General features: G+C 33.3%; 1 protein-coding gene across 2 annotated transcripts; it reads right to left on the reverse strand.

Annotated features, from left to right (window-relative positions):
* Nucleotides 1-1,264: 1,264 nt before the first annotated feature.
* Nucleotides 1,265-23,194, reverse strand: LOC139525398 (CD63 antigen-like). Of its 2 annotated transcripts, none has more exons than XM_071320716.1 (8): nucleotides 23,032-23,194; nucleotides 16,626-16,704; nucleotides 14,597-14,851; nucleotides 13,570-13,644; nucleotides 11,214-11,318; nucleotides 7,523-7,702; nucleotides 3,868-3,951; nucleotides 1,265-2,599 (listed from the first exon to the last, which is right to left on the reverse strand). In XM_071320716.1, exons 2-8 carry the CDS (start codon nucleotides 16,683-16,685, stop codon nucleotides 2,327-2,329), a joined length of 1,032 nt encoding a protein of 343 aa, XP_071176817.1. In that variant the 5' UTR covers nucleotides 16,686-16,704; nucleotides 23,032-23,194; the 3' UTR covers nucleotides 1,265-2,326. The 2 variants fall into 2 exon arrangements, with proteins under 2 accessions (XP_071176817.1, XP_071176816.1); XM_071320715.1 differs by lacking the exon at nucleotides 23,032-23,194 and adding an exon at nucleotides 18,780-18,920.
* Nucleotides 23,195-25,508: the final 2,314 nt, after the last annotated feature.

Raw genomic sequence — 25,508 nt, forward strand, 5'->3', positions numbered from 1 at the left:
ACCTAAAAGAGTTTGAATATTCTAACTTTTTTAAAATGACCATTTAATGAGGTGTGTGAATTTTTCTTAATAAGACTATGAGGCAAAGTGGTATGTAGGGTAGAAAAATCAAAAGCACAAATTATAAGCATGCAATTTATCAAGTACTTCGAACGAATTTTGACACTCCAAAAGCAATTTATTCCACTATTTTCAAAGGCCTTACTTGAACAATTTTTTATCAGCTGAGGTTTTTTATTGTACCAAGTGTACTAGTAATTAGAATACATAGTTTAGTCGGGAAACAATGGCTTGAAACGAAATAAATCTTTGTTTGTAATGATTTATGTGCAGCTTCAGAACCAAGTACATGGTTGGAACTTTCGTTGTACAATGCATTTGGTTCTGCTTTGAAAAGAATCACAGAGCTGAGTCTATGTACCATATTATATAAAAGGTTAAGTGGTTGTTAGGACCTAGTCCTTAATTGAGATCCTTGTCAGATATTCCTGGCCATATGTTTTCCTTTTTGTCATATTAAGAATTGTTTTAATTTAATATATTCGTACGGAAAACAAGGAACATTATTCTCATACAAAAAAAAAAGATAATTCTAAATACACATTCATAAAAAAAATGGAATTTATTACAAAGGATAAGATATACTTGAATTGTCCTGGACCTCACTTCTGTGATGGGTATATGTTAATGGAATCCTTTTCTGAATACGGGACAAACATATTAGTAGTGGTAGACCCCAATGTCCAATGATCTTCAATTTATACCGAATATTGACTGTCAAAAAAAATGCTAACGATGATTCCAATTTTCAATAACAGTTAACAGCAAATACATTATCACAATAACAGATAACAAAAAAACTAAAAGCCCAATAACAGCTAACAAAGAATAAGACAATAACAGCTAACAGCAATTATATTTTCAAAATAACAGATAACAAAGAATTAAATTGCCCCATAACAGCATAACAGTTAAACCCCTTGCCCCCCCTCTTTAACTCGAATAATTCAAGCCCTTTCCGTGTCCGATTTTCTCCCACACGAGGAGCCTTCGTAGATCAGCGGAATATAACGTCTGAATTATTCGGGTTAACCAACTGTTATAAACTTTTCGGTATTCGGATCCCTCTGCGTTTTATGATCGAAATACCCGATGAGATAATATACAGTTTGAAAGGATAAGGTAGAACAGTAAGATAAGAGTCACTCCTCAGTTCCCTGTACGTGTCAGCTACAACGCAATCGTATGATATTATACAACTATCAAAGTTCCGATACTCTTTATTGTTGTAAATATATAAGTCTGAACTTCATACATGTACTTTTTTAATTCAAGTATTCACAGAAAAGCTGAGCTTTATTTTTATATACTAATCAAATCAAATTACCAAAGAGATTAGGGAGAAAAATACATGATTTTCAAACCACATTTTTTTTCATATTACTATTCACTGGCTAATAATAGTTTTTGGCAAATCTATGTTAATTTAGCATTAAATATTTCTGAAATAAGCTTAGTTTTTCTTTTAAACTGAAAAAAACTTCTCTTTTGACACGACTTTAATGATGCATCAGACAAATTGTGTCAACCTGCTTGGAAAATATTCTCTTTTATGGAAGCTCTTCGATTTGAATGATAAAGTTTGTGATTATTATACATCCCCCTAGTTAATTTACAAGGCCGAAATAACCACTAAAAAATACATCTTCTCTTATAACATACTGTTTAAAAATGATTTACAAAATTCATAGCATAATCATTACAAAAGATGTTGATAGAAACAATAGCCAAACGTACACGTTGTTGACATACAATCTGTTTGTTAACAAATCCAAAGGGAACATAGATGCCTTCAAAGGTGATATTCGCATTCATCTTTTTGCGGTAATATTATTTATTCAGCTATTAAACAAGTTCATGAATAGTTTTTCAATTTCTTTTGTAGAGGAATAAATGATTTTAATATGTATATAATCACATGAACTATAACACAGTGATAGAGATTTCTTTCAAACATTGCTTCAATAGAAATTGGAAGAACAGTTTTCATTATGGATGATACAAATGGATTTTAATGACTTAAAACAGTACGTTTTTTTTTGGAAACGAATACATATCAACTATTTCCTAAACTGCACCAGACGTTTGTCCTGGTTTGTTATATCATTATGGCCATTGGACTTGGATTTCATAGTAAAAATGTTATACTTGGTAAATTGCAAGTCAAATCAATATATCACAGATCTGTTGCACATACATTGACATTCTGATACGGTAAGTAGTTTTGCTATAGACCCTGACAAGTCCTAGACATAATTCCCACACTCTAATAATGTTTATCTCGGCGTCGACTCGGAACATCATTTTGGTACCCTCGATTGTCTCTTTGTCCTCTTTTATCATATGAACCTCTGTCGTCATACCCATTATGTGGTTGTCTGTTATGATGTGGTCCCCTGTATCCCTGATTATCGTATGCTCTAATGGCATCATAAGACCGATCGTCCATCACTGGTTTACCGTAGCTGTCATTTTCATAGTCTTCTTTGTTACTTCTCTCTTTAGAACACGCCACACAGGCAAATATAACAAGTATTATCTACAAATAGAATACACAAACAACTATATAACTATTCAAATACTCACACAAAACATGACTATATTAGAAAGAATGGAACAAATGAACCTTTGAATTCAAATACCAACAAGACTGTATTGACAAGTCTATTTACCTTTATGTTCAAAGGATCGAACCAAATATTACATTTAAATATTGAGAAGTGAAATGTTGACCAATTGCATGGACAATAGCTATGGAAACACTCATTTATGTATTTAAAAAAATCTGGATCTTTTGTTTAAAAAGTACCAACAATTCCTTGTCTAATCATGCACATCCACTCATTCTTATTCAACCTGTCTAAATTCTTACTCGTTTATAAGAGTAATAGTGTTTTCGTGTTGGCCAAACAATATGTTGTCTTGTCAAGAATATGATCGTTATTATCCATTCATTTGATGTGTTTGAGCTTTTGATGTTGCCATTTGATTACGGACTTTCCGTGAATTTTCCTCGGAGTTCGGTATTTTTGTGATTTTACTTTTGTTTATGATAATATGCATGTTAGCTTACCTCAATGGCTAGTACTCCAGCACTGGTACCTATTAGGGGCTCCATGTTGTCATGTAACCAGTCATTAGCTTACCTCAATGGCTAGTACTCCAGCACTGGTACCTATTAGTGGCTCCATGTTATCATGTAACCAGTCATTAGCTTACCTCAATGGCTAGTACTCCAGCACTGGTACCTATAAGTGGATCCATGTTGTCATGTAACCAGTCATTAGCTTACCTCAATGGCTAGTACTCCAGCACTGGTACCTATTAGTGGCTCCATGTTGTCATGTAACCAGTCATTAGCTTACCTCAATGGCTAGTACTCCAGCACTGGTACCTATAAGTGGCTCCATGTTGTCATGTAACCAGTCATTAGCTTACCTCAATGGCTAGTACTCCAGCACTGGTACCTATAAGTGGCTCCATGTTGTCATGTAACCAGTCATTAGCTTACCTCAATGGCTAGTACTCCAGCACTGGTACCTATTAAAGGCTCCATGTTGTCATGTAACCAGTCATTAGCTTACCTCAATTGCTAGTACTCCAGCACTGGTACCTATTAGTGGCTCCATGTTGTCATGTAACCAGTCATTGATTAGCTTACCTCAATGGCTAGTACTCCAGCACTGGTACCTATAAGTGGCTCCATGTTGTCATGTAACCAGTCATTAGCTTACCTCAATGGCTAGTACTCCAGCACTGGTACCTATAAGTGGCTCCATGTTGTCATGATTATAAACATTAGCTTACCTCAATGGCTAGTACTCCAGCACTGGTACCTATTAGTGGCTCCATGTTGTCATGTAACCAGTCTTTGATAGCATCATAACAGCCCTATAACATAGATCAATAATGAAACTGTAGTAATGGCAGGATTTTACTTTGCAAAAATATAGAAAATTAAACCAATTTCATCGATTAAACAAACACAAGAGTGCACACGCTGAAATGTCTCTCCTTCTATATTAATCATTGATATTATGTTGATAGTCCTAAGTATAAAGTTAAGCTTTATAACAACTGTCACATAAACTTAACATTAACCAAGATAACTAAACAAAGACCAATGAACCTTGAAAATGAGATCAAGGTCAGATGAACCATGCCAGGCAGACATGTACAGCTAACAATGCTTCTATACAACATATATAGTTGACCTATTACTAATAGTTTAAGAAAAATAGACCAAAACACAAAAACGTAACACTGTGCATTGAACCGTGAAAATGAGGTCACGGTCAAATAAAACCTGCGCGACTGACATAAAGATCATAAAATATTTCCATACACCAAATATAGTTGACCTACAGCATAAAGTATTAGATAAAAAGACCAAAACTCAAAAACTTAACATTGACCACTGAACCATGAAAATGAGGTCAAGGTCACATGACATCTGCCCGCTGGACATGTACACCTTACAATCATTCCATACAACAAATATAGTAGACCTATTGCATATAGTATAAGAAAAACAGACCAAAACACAAAAATTTAACTATAACCATTGAACCATGAAAATGAGGTCAAGGTCAGATGACACCTGCCAGTTGGACATGTACACCTTACAGTCCTTCCATACACTGAATATACTAGCCCTATTGCTTATAGTATTTGAGATATGGACTTGACCACCAAAACTTAACCTTGTTCACTGATCCATGAAATGAGGTCGAGGTCAAGTGAAAACTGTCTGACAGACATGAGGACCTTGCAAGGTACGCACATATGAAATATAGTTATCCTATTACTTACAATAAGAAAGAATTCAACATTACAAAAAATTTGAACTTTTTTTCAAGTGGTCACTGAACCATGAAAATGAGGTCAAGGACATTGGATATGTGACTGACGGAAACTTCGTAACATTAGGCATCTATATACAAAGTATGAAGCATCCAGGTCTTCCACCTTCTTAAATATAAAGCTTTTAAGAAGTTAGCTAACACCGCCGCCGCCGTAGCCGCCGCCGTAGCCGCCGCCGCCGGATCACTATCCCTATGTCGAGCTTTCTGCAACAAAAGTTGCAGGCTCGACAATAAAACGGGTTAAACAATTGCTTAGAAAGTCTGTTTCATTTCAGTTTCAGATGGGTAACAATTAAAAGGGCTATTATTGATAATATTGCACGGCTTATTGGACTTGTAAGAGTAAAATTTTTATGTCAACATTTTTAAATTATAATTGTTTTACTCCATTTTGCTAGTTAGCATGCACGTTATTTCGTATTTTTATTTCTGGATGTTGTTATAAATCTAGACCTGAGTGTTTTACACGGATTAGTCGTCATTATCTTGAACAAAAGACTGGATTTCAATAACTTTATCAACTTATTACTGAGTTAATATTTAGAGTGAAATCAGAAACCAGATACATTTTCTTTGTCTCGCATTATCAGTATTTGAACTATTTCAATTTAAGTTGACATACTAAGATAGGAAGATACTTAAAATCATAGAAGAATATGACGAGTTGTCGATAAGATAATACCAAACACAAGATAACTTGAAAATAATAACGATAAACGTACGAAAACAAAATGGTGTCCAGAACAATTTTTTAATATGAAGCCACAAAAAAATGGTGAAAATAAAAATCACGAACTTAAAAACTACTAAATTAAATGGCTGAATATGTCCTTCAATTTCATTATTTCAGTTGTTGTTGAAGGCTGGGCTGCGCCATGAGAGAAGGATAAACCCGTCGCTTTTTCAAAGAATAAAGTTCAATAACTTCTCAATGTCATATCAGAAATTCACGAAAAACTATAGAAAGGTTATCTTGATAGATATAAACCAGTCACCAAAGTTTTATGATAACTGCTCAAAGCATTGCCGGAAAACTGAAATCCACCTTTTTATGAATAAATCATGCAAATCCGAAACGTTAAATTTAAAATTTATAACAATCTAATAAACAATTCAGCTTAGTTTCTTGCAAAGTGAAAGTGTGTTTGAGTTATTGTCCGAAATCTGGAAAATCCTCCTTTTTTAATGAAAAAACCCCCCAAAACTCAGAAACTTAAAATCTGAAATTTATAAAAAAAAAAAAAAAAATGAAAGGGAGCTTACGCCAATATATATAAACAAATCACCAAAGTTTCATGCCGATGTGCTTGGATGTGGATGATACGGAATGCCAATTGGAGCAGATATCCAAAATGCAAATTTGATTGCCATTTCTCCATTCATAATATTTACACGGGTTCACATTCCATCAGCACTGAATTACGACACTACAAGAAACGTTCATATTATAAAAAAGAAGATGGGGTATGTTGCCAATAAGACAACTCTCCACAAGAGACCAGATGACACAGAAATGAACAACTATAGGTCACCGTACGGCCTTGAACAATGAGCAAAGCCCATACCGCATAGTCAGGTATAAAAGGCCCCGAAATGACAAATGTAAAACAATTCAAACGAGATAACTAACAGCCTAATATGTACAAAAAATGAACGAATAACAATCGATTAACAAATCAAAAAACGACAACCACTGAATTACAGGCTCCTGACTTGGGATAGACACATACATACAGAAAGTGGCGGGGTTAATCATGTAAGCGGGATCCCCCTAACTTGGGACAGTGGTGTGACAGTACAAGAAAAGAACGAACTAAAAAAATAAGCTGAAAAAGGTTTAACTCATCAGATGCATGTTGGCCCTCTGTGGCTTTTTAGTATAAAATTCAGAAAAAAATGGGGAATGTGTCAAAGCGACAACAACCCGACCATAGAGCAGACAACAATGATATTTATATAGGGTTATAAGCAACAACAATGATATTTATATAGGGTTATAAGCACACTAAGAATTGTATGAATGAACGAGTGAAAAGAACCGCCATTAGATTTAACCACATGAAAATGATAGTTTGAGTGTCGCTTGTGAAACAAGATTTGTATTTGTTCAGAACAACATATACATCACTATTTGTTGATTGAAATAATCGGAATAGCTTGATATCGAAACAGGTCCGACGACAATGTAATCAACTCATTTAGTCAGTTATAAATATCGGCCATATTTTTGTTTTAAGTATTTTGAACGTATGTGTCACAGATTGTCAGTTCATCAGTCTTTTTGCTTTTGTTTTGCTATCTTCTGAATTCTGAACTTTGATTGGCTAGTAGTATGCCATGGCTTCTGAAATTAGATTGGCTAGTTGTATGTCATCCTCTGGAGTCAGATTTTCTTTTATTGGCAAGTAAATGTTTGTAGACTGATAGCTTTATAAATTTGATATATTCCACCTTAATTTTCTAATCATATCTAGATACAATAACATATCTTACTGGTATGCTATAAAATCTAAAGTTATACACACCGTATCCATATGCATATGAAACGTAAAATAAATACATACCATATTAATATGAAACCTAAAATAAATACATACCGTATCCATATAAGAATTATTGGTGTTTGGGTGCAGCCAACAGTCTTTATCAGTTACATTTGCACAACACACCGCCGGTATAGACTTGTTGTAAGTATTTCCATCAGCGCTATTAAACTCCCTTTTCCATAACCTCGAGGAATTAAAGTCTCCATAGCCTTCCACACCACAACAGTCGTACTAAAATTAGAAGAAATTAAAGGTGAGTAATTTGTCTCCTTGGGCGATATGTGCTGTAAAGCTCAGTGCTATTAGTCTGTATTTTGTCTAAATGTCAGTTGAATGTACTATTTAGTTCTTAACCTTCAGATAAAATAGGAATTTATTAAAGGTGACTGATACAATTTTTTCTTCTTCAAAATGGGTCTGCTTTATCTCTGAAAATCTTTCTTGTTTGACATACTAGTAAATGGACGTCCTCAAACTAGGACGTATTTTATTTTTAACATTGTCAACTTTCTATTTATAAAGAGTAGCGTCATTATTGACCCATTGCACGTCGTTTACATTTGACAAACAACACACTGGCATATTAACTTTATGTGGATTCCATAAACGAGAATGTTGTCCACACATAATCACCCAACACAGTCATTCCCAAAAAATGGGTACAATTACAAAATTTCAGTGTCGCCGGCAAATAACCACAAAATGCAAGCTTAACATATGTCACAAATAATCTTTTTCGTGTTCTAAGTGATTAATATGTATACTAAAATAAAATTATATTCTTTTGTGATGTATATCGTAAATATATTTGTGTTATTTTCTATTCAATATACGGAAATAACACGAATTCCGAATGTCGCCAAGAAAAACTCCAAATATCGGTGTAAATTAAAATACTTTATTTCATCTAAATCATGATTAGATTTCCTTTTTTTATTTGACACTATATTGATTTTCATCCACAAAAATATTTTAATCAAAAGTTATAATATACACTTTGATTTACCCATTAAACCAATGTCGCCGATATACGTATAACCTACCGTAACGTATCTTTAGGTACAGTCAAAACATATTTATATGCTTGGAAATCATGCTCAAAGTGACTTTAAGCAAAGTTGATACATCAAATTTTAAAATCCTGCCTTTAAGTTTTATTGCAATGAAACGAAAAATCAAAAAAAAATCTTCTCTTTCTCTTTTTTTCGATTGTCGCATATAAGAATCCAACCTACGTAACGCGTATTTTGGAACGCACTAACCAAGAACAAATCAAAATGATGATTATTTCATTGAAAGCACCCATAAAGCTTCTCAATAATCAGTTTTGAGAAAGCAACTCAACAATATTGTTACATATTTCCATGTATAATGTAAATAAAACTAACCTCCGACGGTTTAAATAACCTCCGTGACGCAGTTATTTACAGTTAATTTTTTATCAGTATCAGCGGCTACCGACACTGCCGAAAGTCATTTTTGTAGCAGACATCATTTATTATAAAGAAAACAGAAAAACAAAACACAGATTTTGAGAGAAAAAATGTTGTTTTGAGAAAGGTAGGTTAACTTGTTTTTCCCTATTATGTGAGCAACATTATAAAGTTTAATAAACGTTATATCAGCCATTTTCTTAGATTTAAAATAGTCTACAACACAACTTGTGTAATTACGACGACAATCATAACTTTAACAGCGGTTTATGGCAAACATTTTCAAGATTATTTAGGACTCATCAATGTAACGGAGGTTATGCAAATAAAAAAATCTAAAGATGCATGTAAACACGATCATACCAATTGAAATTCTTGTACATTGTTATAGATACCAAATCAGTTCATCAATTATCACTAATAAAAATCAAAAGGTGATGTCAATCATAGACGACATCATTGATTTACGTTACGGAGGATAGAAATTTAAGGAAAAAAAGTTTTTTTTCTCTAACTAACAGGACTTTACCCTTTTAGATAACGATTTACTAAGAAAAATGTTTAATTCTGTTGGCTTGTTTGTCATTTAATTCCAATATTTACATTCATTTATATGTTTGCTGTTGGTAAGAACTGGAATTGTCCGTTATGGAGGTTTTAAATGTCGTTACGGAGGATAGAAATTTTCGAAATGAAACTATTTTGACTCCAAAACTTCATAGTTGAGTATAATACATACATTGTGGTGTGAAGGAAGATGACATTATCTGTATAGAGCTAACAAAATTAAGTTGAACAGTATTCGGTTTAGGTAAAACATATTTTTGAGTGAAAGTTCATGAATCGTTACGGAGATTTAGACAAGAACAAGTCCATTTGACTAAAAGAAACATATAACTTGATAGAAAACAGTTTTTTAGTTTGTAATGTCAATAAATTGTTTAGAAAAGCTAGCATTAAAGAGTTAAGTGTTACTATGTATCAGCATTCAGATACTGGTTTGATATCAACCTCCGTAACAAAGATGGGGGTGTGGATTAATACAAGCATAAAAAATACATACAAGTGATTCAAAACATAAATAATAGGGTTTTTCCTGGAAAGCTGTATTATGAAACTAAAATATTATACAGCATAACATTTCATTAGTTTAAATTTATTACTAAATAAGTTGTGAAAACTACTTATTTGAATTATTTTTTAAACACTATATTAATTCAGACCTTAAAATTGGTATTTGCTTTCAATATATACAGAATAATACGTATAAATCAGTTTGCTATGGTGGTAAATGTGACCCATTTCACATGAGCCTGGATTTAAATCTTGTGTTTTTCTCTAATGCAGTTTTTAAGATGACTTTATATAACACTAACCTCCGATACGTTCATACTTTCCTTGTCTTACAAAAAATGCTAAAACTAGAAAACAACTAAAATGGTGTAAGTAAAAATTAAAAAAATGACAGACTAGATATAGACACAGAAGAAAACAACACTCTCTCTCTGCTCAGTTGAAATTTATTTTTTAACAGTGTCTACATTCGAATTGTACCCATTTTTTGGGAATGACTGAACAGGATTATGAGGAAGCAAGGTTTGAACTCAAGGTTTTACGGTCATGGTCACCAACATGTAAACTTAAACAATGTGCATGCGTCTTAATTAACGAGATTTTTTTGTTTTTGCTTTTTTAAAATCTTTTAAAATCACCAGAATGGTTATATATAATACGAAAGTACCATCCTATTCGTGACTGACATTTTTACTGTATCTGGATTTGCATGACGGGCGGATGATTCACACGTAACAAAAGACGTTAACCTTCGTTCCCAGTCTTGCTCGGTTTGATGATAATTCTAATCCGACAGTATCTGTTTTTAACAGTCCAAATGTATTTGGGAATTTCTTTAATCTACTGATGTCTCTTATCAGAAATTTACTTTACAGCAAATTCCATTGAGTGAGTAGCGAAAGGTAATATCTTTGGTTAGCTTGCCTGTTAGATGAACCGTGAGGTCATTATTAGGTCAGGTATACTACCCTCCTTTCCAAATAGCATAGTCCAACAGACAGATCGATTGGTTTTCTGTCAGACTAGTCTATTAAAGTAGGGTAGTTTACCTAACCTAACAATGACTTCACGGTTCAGTTAACAAGCAAGCTAACCAAAGATGTCACCTTTGGCTTCACACTCAATGGAATCCGCTGTAAATCAAAAAAAAAAATATGGAGAACTTTATAAAAAACATGGCATTTATACAAACTTAGCAATGAAAATAATTTTGGCAACACAAATTTTAAATATACCTGTGTCATGATGAAATTAAGTCCTAAAGTGACAGCATCTGTACCATTTATACCTTTGTATTCTTCTAATGTAGTTTGGAAAGGCTTCTTCAACCATTCATCAAACTACAAACAAATGTTGAAATAATTTGAGTGGCTGATACACATAAGCAGAAATATTAATCAAGAATTTGGCAAACGATCATGCTATTATATTATTATATTGAATAAAAAGAAATTATATGTACTGATTTTTTATAAAGGTTATTTTTACGTAGTATTTTCAGTTAATTACTGAACCTTTTTAACAGATTAATCTGATATTAGAAAGCAAACTAGCAATCTACAATCATAACAGTTGAAAAAAAAACATTTATCTGATTGGAAATGGGATATGGTAGTTCAATATTCCTCAGTGACATGATTAGTCACAACTATTTTGTGCACATCGTTTTTGCATATGCTCTTCTTTCAAAAAGTAATTAAAAGAAAATGGAATACATAATGTACTTGGGTAAACTCAGCGGTATTTTGCATCCTGATATTTCTGGCTATACAGTTAATGATTTATGAACACTATTGTTCCCACATCCTGACAATACATAAATTTAAGCTTTGCACAAGGCCATGATTTTTTTCAGACTGTGCATGACGTCTACTGGATGTGAACTGATTGAAATTTACTCCGGGAAAACAGGACGTATTTATTTTCTGGAATTAGCTTAAACTAGTTTTCAATAACAGCGAGCTCGGTACCTGAAATGTTTTGTATTTTGGTTGGTGTTTTTATGTGTTTAATTACTATCTCATGAGCTTGAATGCCTTTCTATACATATCTTTTATCAAATCTTTTTACAGTACCTTTTTAGTTTGCCTTCAGTAACTGTGAGAATTCTATATTTTAAACTTCAATTGTATGCCTTTTAAGGTTATTAATGATAATTCACTGGTCTAGATTTAATAAACAAAAAGGGGAGTGGGATATAAAACACTAGTTTAACCCCGCCACACATTGTATGTGCCTATCCAAAGTCAAGAACCGTGTCAGTGGTTGTCTTATGTCATATCTTGCATATTTTGTTCTTTGGAGAACTTTGTATGTTGCTGGTAATTCTTTGATTGTCCCGGCTTTTAAGTCCATTCACAACTTTTACCAATACATAGGAACAATTTAGAGCTTGATATATTTATAGACATTTGTCAGTTGTCGCCCTTTTTATGAATGTTGTTTATGTAAGTCGTTAGAATGCTGTCTCTTTGAGGTATATTCAAAATCTCACTTTGATCATGGTTATCTAATTATTTATAAACAACACACTCTGATCATTGATTAACTGGATAATGAATGGATGGGGGAAAAAAACGTGCTTCAAATAAGATAAGACTAAAAAAAAACAAGAGTGCACACGCTGAAATGTCTCGCCTTCCTTACAAATCATTGATATTACGTTAAAAGTCCTAAATATAAAGTTTTATTACAACATTAACTGTCACATAAACTTAACATTAACCAAGAAAACTAAACATTGACCAATGAACCATAAAAATGAGGTCAAGGTCAGATGACACCTGCCAGCTAGACATGTACACCTTACAACCATTCAACATACCAAATATAGTAGACCTATTGCATACAGTATAAGAAAAGCAGACCAAAACACAAAAACTTAACTATAACCACTGAACCTTGAAAATGAGGTCAAGGTCTGATGACACCTGCGAGTTGGACACCTTACAGTCCTTCCATACACCGAATATACTACACCTATTGCTTATAGTATCTGAGATATGAACTTGACCACCAAAACTTAACCTTGTTCACTGATCCATGAAATGAGGTCAAGGTCAAGTGACAACTGTCCGACGAGCACGAGGACCTTGCAAGGTACGCATATAACAAATATATTTATCCTATTACTTATAATAAGAGAGAATTTATCATTACAAAAAATCTTAACATTTTTCCAAGTAGTCACTGAACCATGAAAATGATGTAAAGGACATTAGACATGTGACTGAAGGAAACTTCGTAACATGAGGCATCCATATACAAAGTATGAAGCATCCAGTCTTCCACCTTCTAAAATATAAAGCTTTTATGAAGTTAGCTAACGCCGTCGCAGCCGGATCACCAGCTTTATGTCAAGCTTTCTGCTACAAAAGTCGAAGGCTCGACAAAAATGCAAATAAAAACATGAATTGTATGTTTTATTCTTTTAAAGGAAGCATGATAAACACACACGCCTGATATGCTAATGTGGATAGGAATTAGTTTGTTGTCATTACATTGTATGATTGAAGTCGCGGACATTTGTATAACGTTGGCAATAATTTTCATGGGAGTCTAGTTAAAACTCTTTCTATACAAATTAGGTACCTTGCTTTGCGCAGCGAACAGGACAGCCACAAAGGCTACTTCAGCTAACACCAAAATTGACAAAATAACAACATACTGAAAAAAAACATGCATAAATTATAATAAAAAAAATGATAAACTGCACAGGGGCGGATCCAGCCATTTTAAAAAGGAGGGTTCCAACTATATGTTCCCATTCAAATGCATTGATCATCCAAAAAAAGAGGGATGCAACCCCCGGAACCCTCTCCCCCTGGATCCGCCACTGCTGCAGTTTTCCACTCATTAACATATCAAATTTAATTGTTTTTTTTTGTATAATAAAATACAGTGCTCAGACTGTGGTATTCCTACTATATTTTGTTTTAGGAAAGGACAAATCAAAAATGTCTAAATTATTTGAATCAGACATTAGCAAACTGTTTGATTTGTTTTATTGAAGGTTTGGAAGATATAGATACTATAGAGATAACCATTCCTATGTAAAACCAATTGCTGTCTCCTTCTGGTGATTCTTTATTGTGTACGTAGTGTCATACGTCATACAAACGCTTATCGTGAAGAATGAAGAAAAACTAGCATTATTATTTAACTTCCCTTTCCGCTATGTATATACATATTATCTCCTTTCAATATATCACTTCAAAGGTGTTGACAAATGTTATAAATCAACTCGACTAAACTTGGAATAAAGAATAACTTTATATTTCGAAGTTGACAAGTTCGGTTGAGATCTGAACTTCATGCACGACAGAAGAGATGAATTCGTTTTTCCTATAGTGAACTTTCAATTCTAATGTAACACTATTCGAACAAAATTAACCTGCACGTACGATAGTCTTAGACGCGTATTTTCTTTTCATTTCTGTACTGCTGTTGACAAGGAAGATACTGAGTCAAAATGTAGTCATCTCTTCGAAAGTTTTATGTGTCGGAAATATATGTTACCTCCCATGATAACAAATCAAAATTACAATATAAGATATTAGAATGGTTACTAGAGCAAGGAAATAAAAATAAACACGTAATGGCTATGTGTATACATTACCAGTATAAGCATTGGTCTGACTGTACAGCATGCTCCTATACATCCCAGAATACCAATGATGAAGAAGAAAGCACCAATTATGATAAAACTTAATGTCACATCCCCAAGCAAATCTGCTATGTTAAAGTCAGTTAAATCAACATCAAAATGTATAGCTACTCTAAAGTCTTCATACAAATTCGATAGATACTGGGTCATCAAATCTGTTCCCCATCTTACTACGCTTCCAACAATCAACAAAGCTATTCCTATCAACTGTAAAATGAAAATATGAACATCGATGTACCTTTTTAATTAAATTTAAGTTTTTGACGAAGAGCATCGACAAAACACAATTTCATCACATTGGGTATATGATGGCTCGGTGCCACTTCTGGTGTACTGTTAGTCTATTAAGATAACAGCTGTACTAACTTGATTAATTAATATACAATGTACGCATACATTATAATACATTTTCACTTAGAAATTATCGGAATTTTGATAGAAAATAGTTTTAATTAAACATGCAGAATTGACTTTCCTTTGTAGGCTCTTTTTAAGGATAGAGGTTGTTTATGTATTTTTTGTTTCTGGTGAAGCTGATTAAGATCTAGAAAAGATTTTGGGAAATAATTGTTGATGCACACTCTTTTAAAGTCTCTGTTTTCGTGAACGGTTTTTAGGGACATTTTTGACATAGTGTCTCGGTACGTTCTATTGTTCAAAAACTTGGATATTCTTGTTTCGTAAGGTTGTTTTAGAATTGTATACTCATTTTTTCCTTTCCTAAAAAAGCATTGCTTTATTAGGGAAAAAAGTCTTAATGTGTAAATTTTGACTGAATATATAACATAAAAACACGAGTGTGAATGTTTGATCAAAATATCAATTCGGAACTCTTTCAAAGTTAGGCAGAATCTAGAAATGAGACGTATACAATTCAGTGATTTGATTTTCGAGGGGGGGTGGGGTGGGGTGGGGGGTCGGTTGAAAGTGAATGGGTTGGTCTGGTAAGAACTAAAGAAAGCGAATAGCCTTGCCCAATCCAAAAATATTGTTCTGCTAAAATAAAAATACAGGGAATATTTGAGTGCAAAAGTTGAAAATAAATAAGTTAATCTAGTAACATGCAGATGGATATAATATAAAAAAGAAGATGTGGTATGATTGCCAATGAGACAACTATCCACAAAAGACCAAAATGACACAGACATTAACAACTATAGGTCACCGTACGGCCTTCAACAATGAGCAAAGCCCATACCACATACTCAGCTATAAAAGGCCCCGATAAGACAATGTAAAACAATTCAAACGAGAAAACTAACGGCCTTATTTATTTTTAAAAAAAAATGAACGAAAATCAAATATACGGTAACACATAAACAAACTAGAACCACTGAATTACAGGCTCCTGACTTGGAACAGGCACGTACATAAATAATGTGGCGAGGTTAAACATGTAAGCGGGATTCCAACCCTCCCCTAACCTGGGACAGTGGTATAACAGTACAACATAAGAACGAACTATAAAAATCAGTTGAAAAAGGCTTAACTCATCAGATGGACAAACATAAAAGTGGACGTGGCCCATATTCCACAAGAAAAAAAAAATCCCCTGCCCCTAATGACAGAAAATCAAATGGTTATTCCTTAACAGAATCTTCTGAAGGTATGTCACCAACATCATATTTCTAAAAAAAACCATCACAAATATCTAAAGACAATAACTCATGCTTTTCTTGGTAACTTTTTTATGTTGATGCCCCACCAAAAAGAGCTGTAACTTTATGTGCTTATTGCGTGTAGGAAATTTTGTCAAGAATTTAAACACTATCATTCCCTCATTTTAATTTTTTTTTGGACAGTAACCAAAGTATATAGACAAGTAGGATGAAACTGTTAACAAAGCATGTGGATGTTCAAGCATGCACGTATATATATAAACCACAACTGTTTGTAGATTAATGAATTATCTTACGACCCATTTTGATATAGATACACCTGTACTTTAGTAATGATAAATTTGATACATATTCATACTTACTGAAAACAATATGTTAATAAGTACAAGGATGACGCGAGAACATGACTTACATGCCCCCATGCTTTATAAGTTGTGTTTGCTGAAAGAAACAAGAAAAATATTATAAACAACTGGATAAATAAACAAATAACGAGGATCTCAACATAGTTCGTCACAAACTTCGGTATTAGAAGGATGACGTGAAAGTATTATTAAAAGTGAGAGTTTTTATTTTTCAAGTATTCATTTAAAATCTTATTTCATATAGGTTTCAGTTGTGTCTTCTTTTTTTAACTATAAAAAGCTCGAAAGGGCAGTAAGACTGTTAACAGCACTAACATGTATAATGTAAGTTTATGGGATTTTCGATATGTTGCAAACAGGAAGGAATTTAGGAATTAGTAAACTTCCTTTGATGCTTTTTTTCTCGGTTGTTTAAACAAGAATTCTAAATAAGTAAATACATATTTTTCATAGTAGTTATGGCTGCTTCAGTGAAAATTGAAATTAAATGACGAACCTTTTTGCGTGCATATTTCCTCATCTTTATCTCATTATTCACTTTGAAATTGTATTTTGTATAAAAAGTATCTTGAAGTTTTCAATTATTTCTTTTCGAATTAAGATAAGGGCTATTGATTTCACATTATATTACAAAAGAATGTAAACACACTACCTGTCGGTATTATCAAACGGAAGTAAACAAGATGTAGGTAGTTATTGGAGGTTAGAAAAAATTTTACTAACGAGACTTCAAAAATCTAATTTCACAAAATTGGACAAACGACCCATCATTTTGAAGTGAAATATATAATGTAATTGAGAATGGAAATGGGGAATGTGTCAATGAGACAACAACCCGACCAAAGAGCAGAAAACAGACACATAGTTACTTCTGAAGGAATTTTCCAATTTAAAGCAGTGGATATCAATATTTACAATACGTATGATACTTTATCTGGTTACAGTTCTATTATGAATAATAAAAAAGACAAACAGTCTACAAATATGTCTAGCATGATCTCCAAATAAAATAAACCATCATGTATCGATTGGAACGTAATCTTCTGCTGATCACGCTTCACAAGTCATGTGATTCAAAGTCGTGTCCAGTAGCAGGTATCACAGATACAGGCATATGAATACCCGCGAAGATGTCAGAGGGACAATAGGAGGAATTTCCGTTCTATTGACACTAATATCAATCATTTTGTTTATCTATCAGCACTTTACATACTGTAATTAGTTGATTTCCAACAAGAGAGAGAGACAGAGAGTAACGGGGAGACAGAGAGTGAGAGAATTTGTCACTGTTTGTTTTCCTTCTATTTTTTTTTATGTCGGTTAAAAGCTCATTGGAGCTTAATATGTTGTCTCTGTTTGTGTACCTTGCCGACTCTAAATAAAGCTTATTTATTATTATTCATTTATTGTGCATAATAATATGCTAAAATCATGAATATTGTTACTGGTTAGATCGAGCTATTCATGATATCTATGGATATATAATGTATCTGTTAAGTGACGTGACGTAAGAGGTATTCACGACTATTTATATAGCTGGTTCGTGAACAGTAATAAAACTAAGACTAACCCTATTTCAAAGGTTACAACTACAAGCCTATCTAACATGTTAAAGTTAATATACATGTGATATCATAAAATGTAGTGATTACAGTACTAATAAAATAATAAATAATCTTCTTCAAATATTGGACTATTTGTTTTACGTAACATACATTTATCAGTTTAATTGCTCATTGTTAATAGATATTATTAAAACTTAGAAAAAAAATTTAAAAAAAATTACGAACAGCACACCTCGAATATATTAATATCTTTTTTTTTTTTTTTTATGTAAGAAAGTTTTACAATAGCTTTCAGCAATGTAATAGATTAATTGTTCCTGTATTATTTATTTGTACATGTCATGTTCAATATTACATAATAGCGATACATAATGTGGTCATTTTTCTTTGTTTTGGTCAAAGTTTGGACAAATATGACACATCTATGTAGATTTATATTAGATAACAAAGCAATAAAAATATTTAACATTTCAACAATCCTTAAGCGGTTATATCAATCTTCTTTAGGAAAAATCAAAGAAAACATGAAAAGATGAAGAGAAAAGAAATTCTGTAAATCCATTTTAAGCGAAATAATCATAAATACCTTGTCAGGAAAGTGAGACAAAAAATTAATCCATGATATGTTTGTTATGTGTTGTTGAAATAAAAACAATTTAACATGGACGACGTAGATATTTTATCTTTAGTTGAGATAAAAGGAGAAGGAACGCCCAGGGGATACAACTGTGTATGATAATTCTCTTTTACCTTTTACAGGTAAAATTATGTAAATTACTCATGTAAACTTCTTATATTAAATTTTTTTGTTGTGAATGTACTAACATGAAACTATACCATTAAAGATGAATTAGAGAAAAAAATTACCACACGATCGATTCTTAGTCAGTTCAAACAAAGACTGTTATCAACCCTAAAAAAAGAACGACGTATACCATATCAATCACATATTGATCTTTTTCGGTCTAAACGTAACTAGATTGTATAAGTTTGTCCTTGGAAGTTTTTGAATCGTGTTGCTTAGAACGTACGGGTGAAAAAGCGGGAATGAGGTCGTTAGCATGGAACTGGATGGAAATTGTTTTAAGTGAAGATCAAACTAGCAATTTCCTCCGGAGACTATTTATACTTCTATTTATTTCCTGCTTACATTGACATATACATTTCTCGATCTATTTTCTGATACATTGTATATTGTTTGGGAGTCAGATCTATTCAAGCCATATAAGACATAGCACTTCAACAATAACATATAACTAGATGTGTAAAAGCGACACAAATGGCCCCTCGTCTCAAAAAGTTGAAAAATCTGCAATTTCAATAACACATGTGGACACAAACATGATGGTAGTCTCACCTATCAAAAATCAGCTCAAGATCTGGAGGCGTATAGAAAAATGTCCACATAGCTGTGATTTTCAACAATTTTCAAATTTGTAAACCCTTAATTTTGGCAAAAATTAGCGGAGCGGAACGAAACTTAAACTTGATCTGTAACTCATCATGGTTATCTCACATACCAAAAATCAGCCCAATATCTGAAAGCATTTAGAAAAGAACTCTGTATAATGGTTTGTTGCAGAATGACTGACTGACGGAATGACGGAATGTCGGAATGACGGAATTACGGAATTAAGCAATGATGGAATTACGGAATTACGGAATTACGGAATGATGGAATGACGAAATGACGAAATGACAGACAAGGGTAAAACTATATGGCACCGACAACTTCATTGCGGTGCCATACAAATGACGGTACATTAAACGCTTTTGATCTGAGGTTAAGCTTTCTGTTGTTAAAAACAATGATAACAAGTGCAAACCGCTATCCTAGCTATACATTTATGTCTTTCACAATATATCCCTAAATGTTTTGATGAATATCGATATATCTTTTAAATTTCAATTATGGTTCAATACACTTATCATTTAATCGCTCACTTTTATTGAATGGTTGGTATCTAACTTCTAATTGGCAGTGACATAACCGAAAAGGAGGGAGGGAAGTTTGGACAGTTCCTAAAAAACGCAGTACGTACAAACAGTTTGCCTTGCAGCAGGCCACCTTCTGACCCCTCAGATATTTTATGCCAGTGAAATATAATGTGCATAGTGCGTTGCACTTGACCTACACGAATCATTTTATTTAACGTCAATCGTAAAGTTCTACAACGAGATGTTTTTAAACCGGCGACCCATGAGAGTCTTTCACTTCTCCGACTTATTTTTTTAACCACATCGATCAGACGTAGCTGCAGATTTATATAGCCAGCACATCCCAGGTGACAGACTCTCCAAATTAGTAAGGGTTTTATAGTTGCATAAATGAACATATTTCTGTACTCCCTTGCCAAATCTTGGAACATTAGCCACTCGAAGTGAAAATATATGTGAAAAACTTAATGTTATTATTTGGAATAAAGCTTTGGTTAATAAAATCAAAACTCACTGTTAATATTTAAAAAAAATCAACTGGGAAAATCAATTGTAGTGTGGGAACACAAATTTATTTATTATTTGCAAATAGCTTTGAACTAGTGTGTTCAGTAACTACGAGTACTATTATTTCAGAGTTTTGTGTCTACTTTTTTATGTTAGTTTTTTTTTGGACAGACTCACCACTATAAGCAATATTTTACTGCTACTTCATTGCCAATAAAAAATAATTTTGACAAGCCTTTATGTTTTAATTTTGAAGAGATGCGAACATTTTTTCTCTCTCGATGCTCTTAATTTCGAATGTTTGCGAAACCGGCATTTCATTGTAATCAGAAATATATTCTCTACATTTTTAACATGGTAGATATCTATTGTTCAAATATCATATCTGCTGTTATTATTGTTCAAATATCATATCTGCTGTTTCGATTGTTCAAATATCATATCTGCTGTTTTCTATTGTTCAAATATCATGTCTGCTGTTTTGTTTTGGTAAGTAACATAAGTAAATTTGATATCGTTATTTTTTTTATATGTTGATAGTTTTAAGCAACACTATAGAATGTTCAATTTGTTATTCTGCATTGTTATTCTGTACATTTTTGTTTTTCTCATTTAACAAGGTTATATCTACACTATTGTTATTAGTTTGCTGGGGTGCTGTATGGAATCCAGTGTTATTAGTTTGCTGGGGTGCTGTATGGAATCCAGTGTTATTAGTTTGCTGGGGTGCTGTATGGAATCCAGTGTTATTAGTTTGCTGGGGTGCTGTATGGAATCCAGTGTTATTAGTTTGCTGGGGTGCTGTATGGAATCCAGTGTTATTAGTTTGCTGGGGTGCTGTATGGAATCCAGTATGAAGTTTGCTGGGGTGCTGTATGGAATTCAGTATGAAGTTTGCTGGGGTGCTGTATGGAATCCAGTATGAAGTTTGCTGGGGTGCTGTATGGAATCCAGTATGAAGTTTGCTGGGGTGCTGTATGGAATCCAGTATGAAGAATAGCGATCGATATAAGAGTAAAAGACGTCACAGTTTCAATCTTGACTGGATAAGTACTTTCAGCTTGCTCTTAATTGTACCACGAATATTATGATTATCCGATAGTGTTATGATTGTCTTATTCATGCTTGGGATTTTGTTTTTCAGCCATTCGATCATTATCAGTAACAAAAATTAAGTTCGAGTACGGATTTTATTGTGCGTTTTAAGTATACTATTCATCAGTATACAGATCGAGATTAAAGAGAAGGACAGGTTTAGATTTCACGAAGACATGTCTGCAATATGCTTATGTGTCTGCAATAAATCATTTTTTTCATGACTGGTCTCTCGTGTTATATCTTTATGTGTTTAGGTCAATTAATTCTACAAATTCTATAGGGGTGTCAGTGGCGGATCCAGAACTTTGCCTAAGGGGGGGGGGGGGGCGCTAACTGACCTAAAGGGGGGGCCGCTCCAGGGGCGGATGCAGGAATTTTCGAAAGGGGGGGGGGGGGGGGTGCTAACCCAGGCAAAAAGGGGGGGGGGGGTGCAAAGGGTGCAAAACATATGTCCCGATACAAATGCATTGATCGGCAAAAATAAAGGGGGGGTGCGCACCCCCGGAACCCCCCCCCCCCCCCCCCTGGATCCGCCACTGCGCTCCAGTCATGCTTCAGTGATTCCCTATATAATCAACCAAATTTTCCCCACCTATGGGTGTATGTGTATTGTTGAAGGTGATAGAAAACTAGATGGTTTGTTTTTTGGAGTCGTTAGATTGCTATCTCAGAGACGTTTACCGTCGGTCCCTTTTCATCCATGTGTATACGAGTTATGAGGATCAGGATGGGGTGGGGGGGGTCTGTTATTCGGTAAACATTTAATTTTCACCCTTTTTTTTCTCTAATCTTCAAAAAATTAACCCCTTTTTTCTCTAATCTTCATTTTTTGCCCGCCCGTTATTCTCGAATCTTCATTTTTTAAGGGCATTATTCTTTAATTATTTAACCCCATACAAACCCTCAGTTATGACTCAAAGCCCCATAACTAGCATACTAGAAAACGTAAATAATTATGCGACTTCATTTCTGGTTTCTTTGATTGGTCGGGATCTTGGGTAACGTTCTCTGATAAAAGAAGGGGTCTCATACTGTTAACTCACGCGTATTCATGAATGTTATATGGAAAGTGATTTCAATGAGATATACGGCATTATAAAAAGTAAATTGTTTTAGATTTTTATCCATTTTTAGATTGGAACATTGCGGTTCGTAGTTGTTTGAATATGTTATTGAAATTTATTAATTCTATAGTCTTTGATTAATTTAGTTTAATTGTAGCCAGGTCATTCGACGAAAACCTGAGTGTATACTATTGAAAAACGTGTGTTGACTTCATAATTTGAATTACTTACTTTCAATGTAAAACTTTCTCCAATATAAAAACCTTCTGACAAGAATTAATTCTAAGAAGAACTGAATTGTTGTTCTTTCTTCCTTATTGCTTTGAGAATATACACACACACTTATAAGATCATATATCTTTCCTATCGACAGAAAAAAATCGTTATTTCATTTTTACTGAAGTATACAACAATACAAATTCCAGTTATACGGTGTAAGTTTATCTGTAATGTGTAACTACAATATACAATATAAGTCTGACATAAGCAGGTTATAAATTACAAGTTATAGCAAAGAAGTGGATAATTTTAAATCAACTTGATTTTTTCCCGTAGACAATTTTTAACAATAAAAAGCTGAAAAAAATTTCCAAGCTTAATTTTGTGATTCTGAAACTTTACAGATATTTTATAGGCACGATTTTTCTTAACCTTATGACCTTTATGATAAATAAAACAACGTTTTTCATCATTTTTTATTTGTTTGTTCGTTATCGATACTTCCTTGTCAATATGTATGGTACATACTAACTATTTGTTATCTACTATTGTTAACATAGTAAGTATAAACTTCCTGATCTACAGACATTTTTTTTTATACATTAGTCTTTATTCCTGATCGTTTTTTTTATCTGAATATATATAGTTTGTTATGTCATTTTATCGTTGATTTCGCAAAATGAAACTGTTTAAATCTATAATTTTATCTAATGAACGGATGTCCTGCACATTATAGAACGGGATTTTATCAGATGTTTAAATAGTTATGACAAACTTTCATGGATCTACAATCTTTCGACTCCTGTATCTTGGATTTGCACAAGGTCATGTTTTTCTCTAACTGTTTAAGACGTCTTTACGCTAAATCCATTGAATGTTGGATGTGTAATGATTGATAATTTAGTCTTAGATGCATACACGATTATTTTATAAAGGTGTTACTGGTTTTGAACTAGCTGTCAGTGGCTGCGAGTACTCACAGACCTGTAAGCTGTGCCTTTTTATTTCTGGGATAAACAAGTGCCCGGTCACGTCCACATGTTTTTTTATATGTATATATATCTGATGAGTTAAGCCTTTTTCAGCTGATTTTTTATAGTTCGTTCCTATGTTGTACTGTTACAGCACTGTCCCAGGTTAGGGGGAGGTTTTTGGATCACACTAACATGTTTAACCTCGCCACAATCTCTACATGTATGTGCCTGTCCCAAGTCAAGAGCTTGTAATTCAGTGGTTGTCGTTTGTTGCTGGGTTACATATTTGTTTTTCGTTCATTTTCTTTTACATTAATTATGCCATTGGATTTTTTCGTTTGAATTGATTTACATTTGTGATTTTGGGGACTTTTATAGCTGACTATGCGGTATGGGATTTGTCTCTAAGGACGCCACTCTGTTCAGTAGTACCTGAGATAAAATTGTGATACACATATTTGTTGAACCAACTTTCGGATTTACAAGGTAAATGGAAAAAAAAAACAAAAAAAAAAACAACACGTTATAAATTTCATGCGTACTAAGCGCTTTTCTGATCAACCTTCACCAGGAACGCGCAACGTCGAAAACATGAAAGCCAAGGATGTACAAGAAAATAAACAGCTGAAGAGCTATATTACATAAACAGCTGCGCCATGAGCGCATGATACGCCCGACGTTTTGTGTGGAAGTTTTCTGCAATAATCATATATAGTTTCTGAGAAAGTTTTAAGCAATAACCATTTATTGTTTTTGAGACACGGCGGGACATGTGAACCCTCCCCCCTGTTTTTTTTTACCAAATAAATATCACTAAAATAAAATTTTGAATCAAACCAAAAAGTATACAGATCTTTAGATTAATATAACAAAGAAGTGTGTACAGTTTCAAGCAATAATCATAAATTGTTTTTGAGATAAGACGCGACATGTATAAAAAACCCTCCCCTTTTTTTACAAAATACTCAATAACTCAAAAATGAAATAAGAAACAACTGTATTAAGTTTCATGAAATTAAGATAAGTTGTTCTCAAGTTACGGTGCGACATGTTTACGCCGGACGAACAGACGGACAGACGGACAGACGGACAGACAGACAGACAGACGGACGGACACCGGACATTTGTATACCATTATACGTCCCGTCAAATTTTTGACGGGCGTATAAAAAGAAGACATAAGAAAATAGCCAATTCTATCAAAGGTCAACTTTGCCTTAGGGAAATGAAACCTTAGTTTCTGAAAATTTCAAAATTTATTTACGGACATTTTAAAAAAGTTTGTTATAAAATATTGAAAACAACACGTCTAACAAATCATGTCAGGATATCGAAGTACAATATAGCCCACATTTTGTGAGTAATGATTTAAAAAAAAAAGAATGTATAGGTTTTGTTGCTACAAACAAATATGACCTTAGATAATGTGTTTGCTCTATATATATTTTTCTATATCACGAAGTATATGTTTTAAATGTATCATATCTTTAATAATGTGCCACCTTTAAAATGACG

Source organism: Mytilus edulis, chromosome 5 (assembly GCF_963676685.1).
Source record: "Mytilus edulis chromosome 5, xbMytEdul2.2, whole genome shotgun sequence".
In the NCBI taxonomy this organism is placed as follows: Eukaryota; Metazoa; Mollusca; class Bivalvia; order Mytilida; family Mytilidae; genus Mytilus; species Mytilus edulis.

Bases quoted from the DNA above. Each gene is read 5' to 3' on its own strand.
- LOC139525398 (XM_071320716.1), bottom strand. From the start codon at position 16,685: ATGGGGGCATGTAAGTCATGTTCTCGCGTCATCCTTGTACTTATTAAC. The intron at 3,952-7,522 runs GTATGTATTTAT...TCTATGTTATAG, and splicing joins ATAATTCTTATATGGATACG to GGCTGTTATGATGCTATCAA. The intron at 2,600-3,867 runs GTAAGCTAATGT...TTCTATTTGTAG, and splicing joins CTGGAGTACTAGCCATTGAG to ATAATACTTGTTATATTTGC.